Below are 12,981 nucleotides of genomic sequence, written 5' to 3' on the forward strand. Positions count from 1 at the left end.
AAAGAAAGAAAGAAAGAAAGAAAGAAAGAAAGAAAGAAAGAAAGAAAGAAAGAAAGAAAGAAAGAAAGGAAGGAAGGAAGGAAAGAAGGAAGGAAGGAAAGAAGGAAGGAAAGAAGGAAGAAAGGAAGGAAGATAAATAAATAAAATTAAATTAAATAAGTTAATTAAGCACAAGCAGTAGGGATGGGGCAAAGGCAATGCTCTTGGAAGCTGGCATTTCTCAGCTCATGAGAAGGGATGTGGCTGCCAGAGAACACAGCTTCTTGCCATGGGCCTGGAGCCTGACACTTGGAGAACCTGACCACTTAGGTTTAAGAGCAGTCAGAGGAGAGCACAGAGGAAGAAACAGGGCCGAGAGTGGCTGGGGTGACAAATGGGGGCTCCATGCAGGTGTGGTGTCTGGGGTCGACAGAGCAGGGGAGCACCAGCCAGGCAGCCAAGGTTTGGCTCAGATGCTCTCCAGGCATGCTCCGCTGCTGTGAAGACATGCAGTCCCCACAGGACCCTGTGGATATGAGCACCTTTCCCAAATGCATGATCCTCCATGCCTGATTACAAAAGAAGCCCATTGCCAGACTTGACCTCACGGTGATGCAGCCTCAGCTCTTGTTGGGAGCTCAGCACCAGCAAATGCCTCCCTCTCCCCTGCTCCCTGACGCACCTCTGCAGCCTTGGTGACACCCATGGTATATTAGAGACCATGCCCGCCCCTCTGCCTCTGGAAAGAACGCAATACCTACCGTGAGCCGGTGGTCGGTCCCCAGCATGTACTTCTGCTCCTTCCCAGGCAAGTCCCTGTTGATGTGGCCCACCACAAAGAGCGAGGCGGGGAGGCGAATGGACGGGCTTGCCAGGACGCTTCCCCACAGGGCGGTATAGAACACTTCCCGGCCCACCACCAGGGACAGTCTCAGGAGCAGGGCATCTGTCCTGTAAACAAGACATGAAAGCATTTAGGGGTTCATCCCATCTTCTAGATCACCACGAACAGACTTGTCCCGGTGGGGAGGCCCCTCCTTCTCCTGTTCTGAGCTGCTGCCCTCTCTGGCCCTTCGGTGTTCCCCCCATCAGCTGTCATACTGAATGGAAATTTGCTAAGACAAACATATCACTGAGAGGCACAGTGCCCCAGCCAACAGGAAACTCTGCTCAGCCGTGTCGCCATGGCTCAGGGATTGCCTCCACCCCCAGGCTTGGCCTGGATGTAGAAGGGAGCAGATCAACGGCTTTATAGCGAAAGGGCAAGGTGTCCTCCAGAAAACACAACAAAATGCTGATGGGGCAAACCAAAGGCTTACAACTACAGAGATGTCCCTGTGCAAACAGCCAGATATCTGCCGGGTGGCACTCACTTCAGAACACCAGCCAGCTCGGCCAGCCTGCAAATTCCACACATCTGGGCACAGTGTTTCCCTTCCACCTGCCCTCAGCACCTGCACCTGCTGACCTCTGCTCTGAGAAGCTCCTGTGCCGGGGCCCGCAGCTCTGCAGCTATCTCGGCCTACCTAGCTCTCCCGTGACACACAGTCAGCGCCTTCTGTGAGCAGCTCAGGACTAAGGCCGGGCTCTGCTGTGTGCAGTGGCAGGGCTGTACTTGAGAGGCGCCTCCCTGTCAGCACTAAAAGCCACCTGCGGGCTGGTGGTGACAGATGTCCAGTGACCCAGCGGAGGCACCTGTCCCCCTTGCCTGAGTGCTCAGACTCATACTCTGCAAGGATTCCATTTCTTTTTTCTTTTGTTTTTCTTAAAATACTTATTGTTGCCAGGGACTGGTCTCACACCTGTTACCCTAGCTACTCAGGAGGCTGAGATCTGTAGATCACAGTTCAAAGCCAGCCTGGGTGGGAAAGTCTGTAATACTCTTATCTCGACCTGAAAACCGGAAGTGGCACTGTGGCTTAAAGTGGTAGAGCACTCGCTTTGAGCTGAAGAGTTCAGACCCAGAGTGCCCAGACCCAGAGTTCAAGCCTACAACCGACCAAAAAAAAAAAAAATTGTTATTGTAAAAGTGATGAACGGAGTGGGTACAGTGACTTGAGTCACGGATAAAGAGTACATTTCTTTTTGGACAATGTCACCCCTTTGCTCACTCTCTCCCAGTTAAGGATTCCAACTTGCAAAGAAGACAGAAGACAATGTGTGCTGGGGCAGCTCACCTGTGTTTTCAGAGTCAGCCCTTCAGGGTCCAGGTAGTGGGACCCAGGACAAGTCTGTCATGACCCAGGGCCATTTGTCAGACAATGTGGACAGTACATACTAGAGATCTGCATCACAGTCTCCCTCCCTAGCCAGGACGCTTCTGTGGGTAAAGCATGCCATCTCAGGGGTCCCAGGGCAAGGCTCCTGGGAGAAGACGCTACCTCAAGTAGGGCCCACAGGCATGGGAAGCAGCTCTCTTGTTAAAAGCCCGTGTCTTGGCTTCTTTCTATTTCTATCTTATATATAAAAGTGGCCGCAGGACTAGACATCTGCCTACCTGTCATAGATTTCGGAGCCTTCCTCCAGACCAGGGAGCAGGCCCACGAGAAAAGCCTGGAGACTGGGTAGAAGCAGCTTCTGCAGTGGGAGGAAGTACTTCTCATATAGGCCCAGCAGCACTGGACGCACAGACATGGCTGCGTTTGCCAAGAGGGGAAAGAGGCCACAGCTATAGAAAGAAAAGCAGGACAGTGGTTAGAAGTTGCAGGTGATCAGAAGGAAGAGCTCTTTTTTATTTTTATTTTTTTTTTGGGGGGGTCGGTCTTAGGAGGGACAGCACCCAGGCCCAGAGTTCAGGCCCACAACCGACAACAACAACAACAAAAGAGTCTCATGGGCTTTCCTGTCCGGGCTGGCTTTGAACTGTGATCCTCAGATCTCAGCCTCCTGAGTAGCTAGGATTACAGCCGAGAGCCACCATCACCCGGCTAGAAGAGCTCTTGATTCTGGTACTCATGTGTTTTCACTGGTGCTGGGGATGGAACCCAGGGCCTGGTACATGCTGGACAAGTCATGTCACCGATGCCTGATGCCCACCCCATCCCTCTTATGAAGAGCAGGACTGCCATCTGAGCTGGTGACACAGATTCACGTTTAACAGGAGATGGTCATAAGACACCATTATTTAAAGAGCAGGCACCAAGCTGTATGCACATACGGGTTTTCTTCATAAGCTGGACATGGCCTTTCCCCAAGGTGACCCCCCTGTGTGGGTTTTGTGACTAATTTGTGCCATGCTCCCCTTCCGCCATGCTGGCCTGTTGAACATTCTCGAATCTCGTGAACTGAAACATGGATTACTCAGGTAATAAAAAGTATTCCAGTGGAGAAGTCACCGTACCTGTACAGGAACAAGTCCTTGGCCAGCCATTTGGTCCCCACGATTTTAAAGATAATCTCATAGGTTTCCAGGGCTTTTAAATGTACACCACTGGGTAGGGCAGGGTGCAAACACTGAGCTAATCTCTTGCTGATAATGAGGCGTCTTGGCAACAAGGAATACTTCAGGTTGCTCTGAAGTGCCTGCAGAACAAGGAAAAACATGGGATGAAGGCCGCGGTGTGATCCAGAGCGCAAGCAAACCTCCCAGGTCAGAAGCCCCCTCCCCCGCCATCCCTTCACCCCCCCACCACCACTGGAAGAAAGGGGCGTGCAGGACAAAGACCCAGAGGGCCCAGGCTGGAAAGGAGGCAGGCATCAGTGACTGCTCTTGGCAATACCTTGGAACCCACGCATAGAACATGCACAACATCAGGGCAGAAAAGCTCTTCCTGATAAGAGGTTGGCGTGTGTGCCATGGAAGGCTCCAGATGTTTGCCAGGGAGAAGTCTGACTTATCTCCTCCTTCTCCCAGCCAGGGGGCTCTGAGGAGGGGTCCTTCCTGGATGGTGCAAAGAGGGACCCCGGGACCCCTGTTGGGATGGAACACCAGTATTCCTTGGTGGGCGAGGCTTTATGTGCAGGACAGGACACAGGACACATATGAAAACCCTTTTGGTACTAGCTGGAGCCAAGACCAAGCCAAGGTAACGGAAAGACCAAAGCTGTTCTTGGGCTGCGAACAGCTCAGTAACAGTCCCTGCCCCAGCACCAGGGGGAGGAGGCATCCTCCCATGGCGTTGTGCAATCACTGAGACCACTGTGGCAGGATGCTCCCGATGACTCCGTAACACAGCATTCCCACGTAGGGGGATGCACTCAGGGCATGGGGTAAAAAAGGCCTCCGCAGCCTGGCTCCTGTCTGCCCCATTATTTCAATTCCCCAGCTCCAAACACCGCCACAACACAGAACAATCGGTGTCTTCTGCATGAACGCTCAGCGGCCACCCGTGTGGAGTTAGCGGGCACCTCCCCACTGCAGGGAGGCGGAAGAGCCCCCAGACTGGCCTTTGCACAGCTCGAGGGGCCACGCCTCCTCTGTGCAGCTTGAGGGGTTTATCTTGTGCATCTCTGCTGTCTTCAGCACTTTGCACACTGCCTGAAAGGAAGCAGGCGGTCTGGAACCTTTACTGTGCCAATGCATTCCATCCATGGCTCAGGAGCACTGGTCCAGGACCAAAGACCTACATCTTCTTCTCCTCCTCCTCCTCCTCCTTCTTCCTCTTTTTCCTCTCCCTCCTCCTCCTCCTCCTCCTCTTCTTCTTTTTGTTGGTTGTGGGGCTTGAACTCTGGGCCTGAGCGCTGTCCCCTCAGCCCTTCAGCTCAAGGCGAGTGCTCTACCACTTGAGCCACTTCCGATTTTCTGGTGGGTTACTGAAGATAAGAGTCTCACTTTCCTGCCCGGGCTGGCTTTGAACCATGATCCTTAAATCTCAGCCTCCTGAGTAAGTAGGATTACAGGTGCGAGCCACCAGCACCTGGCCAAGGAATATCTTAAAACGTTATTTATACGGAAACAAAGAGAAAGCCCACAAAATGACTTGAATAATGTACTCACATAAAAAGAGAAACAGGGCTGGGTGCTGGTGGCTCTGTAATCCTAGCTACTGAGGAGACTGAGATCTGAGGATCATAGTTTGAAGCCAGCTTAGGCAGGAAAGTCCCTGAGACTCTTACCTCCAATTAACCAGCAGAAAACCAGAAGTGGCATTGTGGCTCAAAGTGACAGAGCACTTGAATGAAATTTGAACTCAGAGACAGCACCCAGGCCCTGAATTCAAGTCCCACGACCACTCTCCCCACCCCCAAAAAAGAGAGAGAGATGGCGGAGAGGAAGAATGGAGGAGGCCACAAACTGTAGGAGAGGACAAGAAGCAGGTGGGAGGTGCAGCGTGCAGCAGGCGGTATGAAGGGCAGAGGCTGCACACGGTACACAGGAGCAGGCGGAACTGCCAGGCCTATCACCATCACCATCACTGCTTCTGTGTATCAACTGAGTCCTGAAGACTCAGCTTGGAACCCTACTTGCGCCACCCAGGGCTCACTGAGAACATGGTCACATTGCCCCTTCGCCTGTACAAAGCGGGAGCCCATCCCTTCATTCTGCCTTTTGACCGACCCCAGGATGGTAACTTACTTTGGCCATGAGATCAGTGGAACTACCCGAGCCACCTGAAGCTGGCAAGTCCTTTCTCCTGCCTCTAAGACCATGAAATAGAGGTAGAAATGAAATCCTTCCCGACCTGGGGCTCTGAGAAACTGCAGAGCCAGAACTAAAGCACGTTGCAAAGTCACTGAGATTCGGGGCTTGTCTGCTGCCCTGGCATGACCTTCTCCACCTTTACCAATACCTCTTCTGACAGAAATGCAATTACAGCCCGGCGCAGGTGGCTCACACCTGTAATCCTAGCTACTCAGATCTGAGGATCTCAGAAGAAAAGAAAAGAAAAGGAGAGGAGAGGAGAGGAGAAGAGAGGAGAGGAAAGAAAGAAACCCCCTCTGCCTGTGAGCCATCAGTCCTCATGCCCTCAGTCACTAGAAGATCATCTAAAGACACTGGGGGGGAGGGGAGGCTAGTGCTTCTCCAAGGGGAGATTAAGTCTGCCAGTACTCAACACTGTGGGGACACAATGGTTCCGCCAGTGTGGTGACACCTCCAAAGACTAAGCACATCCGATTAGCATACAACTCAGCAACCCCACTTGGGGGGGGGGCGGGAGAAGGACTCGTTCTCATGCTCACCACAGCACCATTCACAATCCGCCCCACGTAGAAACCACCCAGGTGTCCAAAAATGAATGAATGTACCAACATGGTACCAACACACAGTGGAATGGTATTCAGCCTTAAAGAGAAAGGCAGTTCTGACACATGCTAACAGGGTACACCCTGAGGACACTGTCAGTCACAACAGACATTGTATGGCTCCTCTTATTTTTTTTTTTTTGGGTCCGGTAGTGGGGCCTGAACTCTGGGCCTGGGCGCTGTCCCTCAGCTCTTCAGCTCAAGGCTAGTGCTCTACCACTTGAGCCACAGCGCCACCTCCGGCTTTTTTTCTTTTTTGCTTATGTGGTGCTGAGGAATTGAACCCAGGGCCTCAGGCATGCAAGGCAAGCACTCTACCACTGAGCCACCTTCCCAGCCCAGTATGGCTCCTCTTATATGAGCGTCCCCTGTGACAAGCTAGTGACAAGCCAGCTTCTCTTCTCAGGCCTTCCCTCCTGCCCTCCCTCCTCCCAGAGAGCTGCCAAGGCTGGCATCCGGGTAGGTAGGCCACCAGCATCTGTCTTTCCCTTTCCAGCCTCCAGTCAAGAAGTTTGATCAAAAAATCAGCAAATACGTCTCAGGCAGATCCATGTGTGGGCGTGGCTTTTCAGGAAACAGAAACCCAAACTGGCTGGCTCATGAGCTTAGCTATTTATAGTTTAGGGGATATTCTAAATATTCTAAAGCAAAGGACAAATCTCTCAGAGAAGCAGGTGAACTGAGAGAGACAAATGGCCACGTTTTCAACATGCCATATGGGAAAGAAAACACTGGGGTTAGCAGGAAATTAAACTTCCTATCATTTCACTCGGGGACTGTACTAATCTAAAAGCATTCCCCGAGCTATCATTGAGATAAGGACAGTATTTGTGACCACATTACAGTCACAGGCTCATAGGCTGACCTTAAAATAGTAGGGGCTAAAAGAGTAGGTCAGTGGTATGTATGTGCTTATCAGCACGCACTAGGCCCTGGGCTGGATCCCCAGCAATAATCAGTAAATAAATAAGCAAGTAAATCAATCAATAAATGAAGAAGATATAATTATAAAATATAAGTTTGAAAAAAATTAAACTAGAAGCCAAGAAAGTTTGGTTCCAAGGAAACATCTCTGCCATGTTTTCCTTCGACATTATACAAACTGACAGGATGATATTCTCCAGAACACAAACTGATTTAGAAAGGCAGACCACGAACTCGAGTAATTTAATATGCATAAAAATGTTCAAAGTGATAAATTTTAGGCTTCGTGTTTTACCACTGAGTAAAAATGTTCTAAGCAAAGATAATGTAACAATATGAGAGGGAAGGGTGAGAAGTTGTGGTTTGTTTTTAAATAAACGTGGCAAAATATTTCCTTGAAAAGTTCCCAGAAGGGACAGTGCTAACCTGCCTTCGCAGACCTCCAGATGCTGTCTACAGGGAACTGTAGGCAAGCCAACCTCAATCACACCTTTCAACCAGCAAATAAGGAACATGTACCATCCCGACAGAGCCAGCATGGCTTCCTTCTGTAAGTCTGTCATCCATTAAGGATGCTCATTTGGTGTTATAATGAAACTGTAAGATATTTCAGTGAGTCATACTGGTCAGGCGGCAGGCACAAAGTTCAACACCCAAGTGACCTCCTTACTAAGGGACACCAACTGTGCCCTTTAGACAGAATCAGAGAGAAGACACTGAGAAAGAACAAACTGGCCAGGACTTAGCACAGTTCTGATGGCGGTAAGCATCAGGCCTTACCTGACTTGGGGGCTGGGAAGTGGCGTCAAGAGGCAAGGTAGAGAAAGGGCACACTGGCCAGGCCTCTGGGAGGATTGCAGGCCTTGGTCCCATAGGTGGCCTTTGTTTAACTGTCACAATTCTACACAAACAGGAAGCTGCCTTCTGAATAAGGTCATCAGCTGACATAGCGCCACCTGCAGGCAGAGGGCTCTGCACCCTCCCTGAGCCATGCCCCGATGGTCAGCAGCAGTGTCTGCAGTGGGCTTCAGTCACCAACCCTATCCCTGCTGGGCTGCATAGCAGAAAAGCTGCGGACACGTGGGTTAGACCATGTGTGGACTTAGAGACACACATTTGGAAATGTTCTTCAAACTGCCTTCTCACGTTAAGCCAGCTGTCCTCTTGTTCTCTTACACAGGCTTGCTCTAACTGAGCTGACTTCTGTTCTCCTGGCCTGCCCTGCTGCTGGGGTGGGGTATACAAAGGCAGAGGGTGTGGTCAGCCACCAGTATACTGGCTGCGCCGCTGGCACTCACAGCCTCACTGTTTACCCAGAGTTGGCTCTGTCTGTCTGTCTGGGAGGGAATGTTCTAGCCCATCTCTCCTGGGAAGAGCCCAGAAAGCCAGCGGAGGGGAAGTAAAGAAGGGCACACAGACTCAGAACCACCAGACCAGGCCAAGGCGGGCTCCCTCGCTGAGCCTGTCCCTGAGTGTTCTGAGCTACTGTTTACTCCACATAAACATGCTGTCACTGGGCCATTTCCATTCCTGCAGCAGGATCAATGCTGAACACAGGCCCAACACACACACACACACATTCCACACCTGCACACGAATGGGTCCAAACCCTACATGTGCACACATAGCATATGCACATACAAGAGCACACTCACAGGCACACCTACCTCAGCACACAAAATGCACACATATGCACACATCCCCTATCACACAAACACATGCACACACACACACTCTACATGCACAGGAGTTGTGAGTCACAGGCCCTTCAACCACACAGGGTGTGTCAGGTCTTGTGGTTACAATGATTTCAAGTTGACTTGGGAATCTGCACTACAATTTTTTTCTTGAAACGGAGTCTTACTATAAGTCTCAAACTCATGATCCTCTGTCTCAGCCTCCCAAGTGCTCAGATTACAGGATTATGCCACGACACTCAGCACAAAACTACTTCCTAAAAGACATCCTAATACCTGTTCTACCTCACAGCCAGCAAGCCACAGCTTACAAGCAAATACCACTCCTGAGTTTACTGCATTTAGAGTCTTAAAGACACTTAATCTGCCTACTGATGTTTTCCCGCCTTCTCATAAAGCAACTCTGGATGACTGCAAGGTTCTGCAGTGCTACTTGTTTCTAGACTCACACACTACACAGGCCTGGAGTTCTGATGGCCACCCACCCATCCCCGGGGAACATGGGCTTTGCAGAGGTTCTGGTTGGGCTAGAACACTGAAAGGAAAGGCAGTCTGCACTGTGAAGCCTCCAGCACGTGGCTAGGCATCAGTGTCTTCTTCAATCAGTAGAGGCCCAATGGAACCAGGTGTGGAGGGTCATGGTCTGAACAGAAGAGGGGACAAGCATATTACAGGGGCTCACAGAAGAAAGCATGCATGACTCGCAGACATGTATGTGTGTGTGTGCATTTGAGGGGTGTGGTTTCTATTTCAAGGTTAAAGAACTAATAGGTTCAGAAGTGATAAGTGGTGGGAAGAGGGAAGATGTAGCACACACAACCTGAAGGTTGCCTAAAGCTTGCAATGCAGTGAACACAGATATATGTGTGGATGTACAATCGTGTGTACAAGGATGTACGATCAAATGTCAGAGGTCCAACTGGTGTATAGGTACCAGGCAAGGAATCAGTTTTCCTGTCTTTCAAACATATTTTAATCTATATACAAATGACAGCCTTAACAAACAACACAGCTCTAACACATATGGAACACAACTTCATAAAGTCAGAGCTAGGAGAGAAGAAAGAACATTTGGAAAACAAGAGTCTCATTACAAATCCCAGGCAGACTTCAGCCCCCAAAAGTTCTACCAGTAGAACTCAGTATTCTTCCAAAGAATCACACCCCGAAGAAGAGAGCTGGCATGCTCCAGTCTACTAGGACTGAGTGTTATCTCTTCCTCCACAACACCTTTGACTGGAGGACTTTGGAACTAAAGATCAATCCTCAGTGCTGGAATTGAACAGTTTCGAGAACTTGGGGCAAAGCTCCCAGAATGTTCTGGTTCCTTCCAGCACCCAAGATGCCCCATACCTGAAATGTATATGGGTTACTCAATGAACAGCTGGGAACAGGCCAGCCAGCAAGAACAGCAGGCTGAGAAGGGCCCCGCTCTTCATCACTGGGTTGACAGCTCTTGCTTATCTGGTCCGGTGAGGCTTCCCTGTCCTGGAAACAAGCCATCTGCACAGCACCAAGACTGTACAGGAACCAGCCCTGGGTGGCTGCACAGGAAGTGTGACAAGGACATGAAAGCTGGGCTTCCTCCAGAAAAAGCCAAGCCCAACATACCATTGGCTCGAAAACTTGGTTTCAGAACAAAGAGCAGAGACCCGTGGCTGGATTAAGAGGGAGTGCAGGCAGAACACGACCTCCTCAGAAATGCGGTGATGGTTCTGTGCTTGGAATGCTAGCAGCCTCTGCCATTATTATTATTACTATTACTATTATTAGTCGTGGGGCTTGAACTCTGGGCCTGGGCGCTATCCCTCCGCTCTTCAGCTCAAGGCTAGCACTCTACCCCTTGAGCCACAGCACCACTTGCAGTTTTCTGGTGGTTTATTGGAGATAAGAGTCTCACGGACTTTCCTGCCCAGGCTGGTTTTGAACCACAATCCTCAGAGCTCAGCTAGGATTACAGGCTAGGATTGCACAGCGCCTGGCAGCCTCTGCCATTATTTAGTGAAAATCTTGGACCCAGCCAGCAGCCACTCCAGTGCAGATGGCAAGGGTGGGGACTGCCTGCCTTTTCTGAGGACATGAAAATACTTCCACTGGCAAGAGCCAAGCTTGGACAGGGACGGGCTCAGCTCCATCATTCGGGGGATCCAGGGTGGCAGAGAAGTGCCCAATGAACCACATGGGTTTAAATGAAGAAAACATTCTGCTTTTCAAACCAAGAGTCGAGGGCAGCGGCTCTCAACTGGGGTAACTGTCACTACGGGACATCTGACAGTGTCAGGAGACACTGTGGCCATCACACCTTGGGGTGGGGAAGGTGAGCTGGCATGGAGTGAGCAGAGGCCAGCATGGTAACAAACACACCCTCCAGGGCTTGGCACCCAACCAGGCCAAGACACCCTAGTCCAGAGGAGAAGGGTTCTGTCTTGGATTTACGCAAAGGGCCCCAGAATTCTCCCAAAAGACCCAGGCTTGTTCATGCCTATGTGCTGGCAAGGGTGGACTTCAACTTTTTTTTTTTGGTTGGTCATGAAGCTTGAACTTTGGGCCTGAGCACTGTCCCTCAGCACTTCAGCTCAAGGCAAGCGCTCTACCACTTGAGCCATAGTGCCACTTCTGGTTTTCTGGTGGTTTATTGAAGATAAGAATCTCACAGAGGGCCTGGGAAGGTGGCTCAGTGGTAGAGCGCTTGCCTTGCATGCATGAGGCCCTGGGTTCCTCAGCACCACATAAGCAAAAAGAAAAAAGCCGGAAGTGGCACTGTGGCTCAAGTGGTAGAGTGCCTTGAGCGGAAGAGCTGAGTGAGGGACAGCGCCCAGGCCCAGAGTTCAGGCCCCAAGACCGGACCCAAAAAAAAAAAAAAGAACCTCATGGATTTTGCTGCCCAGGCTGGCTTTGAACCGCAATCCTCAGATCTCAGCCTCCTGAGTAGCTAGAATTACAGGAGTGAGATACCAGCACCCGGCTTTGGGCTTCAACTCTGAACTATTCTCTTCCTCTCATGCCTCAGATGTTGACCATAGATGCAGACTTCAAATTCTTTTACAGACCAAAGCAACACGCAAACAAACAAGAGTTTCTTGATTTCACATTATCTTTGAAGTGGAGGAAATCCTTCCCAGAAGCTGGCTCAGGGCTTTCTGCCACATCTCATAGGCCAGAGACAGTCACATGTCCACATAGTCATAAATCTCTGCCAAGGAAAACAGGATCACCAGGAGGACTTAGTCCTAATATGTGCTTCTGCGGCCACCCTCCTGAGGCACACGGTCACCTGACATCTAAACATGACCAGGATCTTCTGGAAAGAAAACAAACAGGAAACAAACCAAAACACCACAGGGTGTGGCAGAAGAGTACTTGCCTAGCATGCATAAGGCCTTGTGTTGAATCTCCAAATCAGAAAAGACACATCAAAGCTGGGCACTGGGGCTGGGAAGGTGGCTCAGTGGTAGAAAGCTTGCCGCACATGCATGAGGCCCTGGGTTCGATTCCTCAGCACCACATACACAGAAAAAGCCGGAAGTGGTGTCATGACACATGTGGCAGAGTACTAGCCTTTAGCTGAAGAGCTGAAGGACAGCACCCCAGGCCCAGCGTTCAAGCCCCATGACTGACAAAAAGATAGATAAATAAATAAATAAAAGCTGGGCACTGGTGGCTCACAACTGTCATCCTATCTAACCTGGGAGCTGAGATCTGAGGATATTAATGCAAAGCCAGCCAGGGCAGGAATGTTCGTGGGATTTTTTTTTTTCTCGTGGGATTCTTATCTCCAATTAACCAGCAAAAATCTACAAGTGGATTTGTGGCTCAAGTGTACCATCCTTGAATGAAAAAGCTGAGCAAGAGCTCAAGACCCTGAGTTCAAGTCCCACTAGCAGAACATTAAATAAATAAACAAATACCACCTCACTTGAGGTTGGGGGTGAGGCTTAGTGGTGTAGCACTTGCGCAGCATACAGAGCCATATATACCAGCCTGCACTGAAAAACAAAAAAACAGCTTTGTTGCCAGGTGCTGGGGCGCTGGTGGCTCACGCCTGTAATTCTAGCAACTCAGGAGGCTGAGATCTGAGGATCGTGGTTCAAAGCCAGCCTGGGCAGGAGAGACCGTGAGACTCCTATCTCCAATAAACCACCAGAAAACCGGAAGTGGCGCTGTAGCTCAAGTGGTAGAGCGCTTGCCTTGAGCTGAA

General features: G+C 50.4%; 1 protein-coding gene across 2 annotated transcripts in view; it reads right to left on the reverse strand.

Moving 5' to 3' along the window:
• Positions 1–12,981, reverse strand: part of Dopey2 (dopey family member 2) — a 90,874-nt gene that overhangs the window by 56,180 nt on the left and 21,713 nt on the right. For both annotated transcript variants that reach the window (XR_001175491.1, XM_013027541.1), the window contains exons 3-5: positions 3,320–3,501; positions 2,477–2,647; positions 741–930 (exon numbers count right to left, since the gene is read on the reverse strand). Coding sequence is in view for 1 of the 2 variants with exons in the window: in XM_013027541.1 (XP_012882995.1) it covers positions 741–930; positions 2,477–2,647; positions 3,320–3,501 (543 nt within the window). In the remaining variant the exon portion in view is untranslated. The remainder of the gene's footprint in view (positions 1–740; positions 931–2,476; positions 2,648–3,319; positions 3,502–12,981) is intronic.

This window comes from Dipodomys ordii, unplaced genomic scaffold (assembly GCF_000151885.1).
Source record: "Dipodomys ordii isolate 6190 unplaced genomic scaffold, Dord_2.0 Scaffold104, whole genome shotgun sequence".
Taxonomy (NCBI): domain Eukaryota; kingdom Metazoa; phylum Chordata; class Mammalia; order Rodentia; family Heteromyidae; genus Dipodomys; species Dipodomys ordii.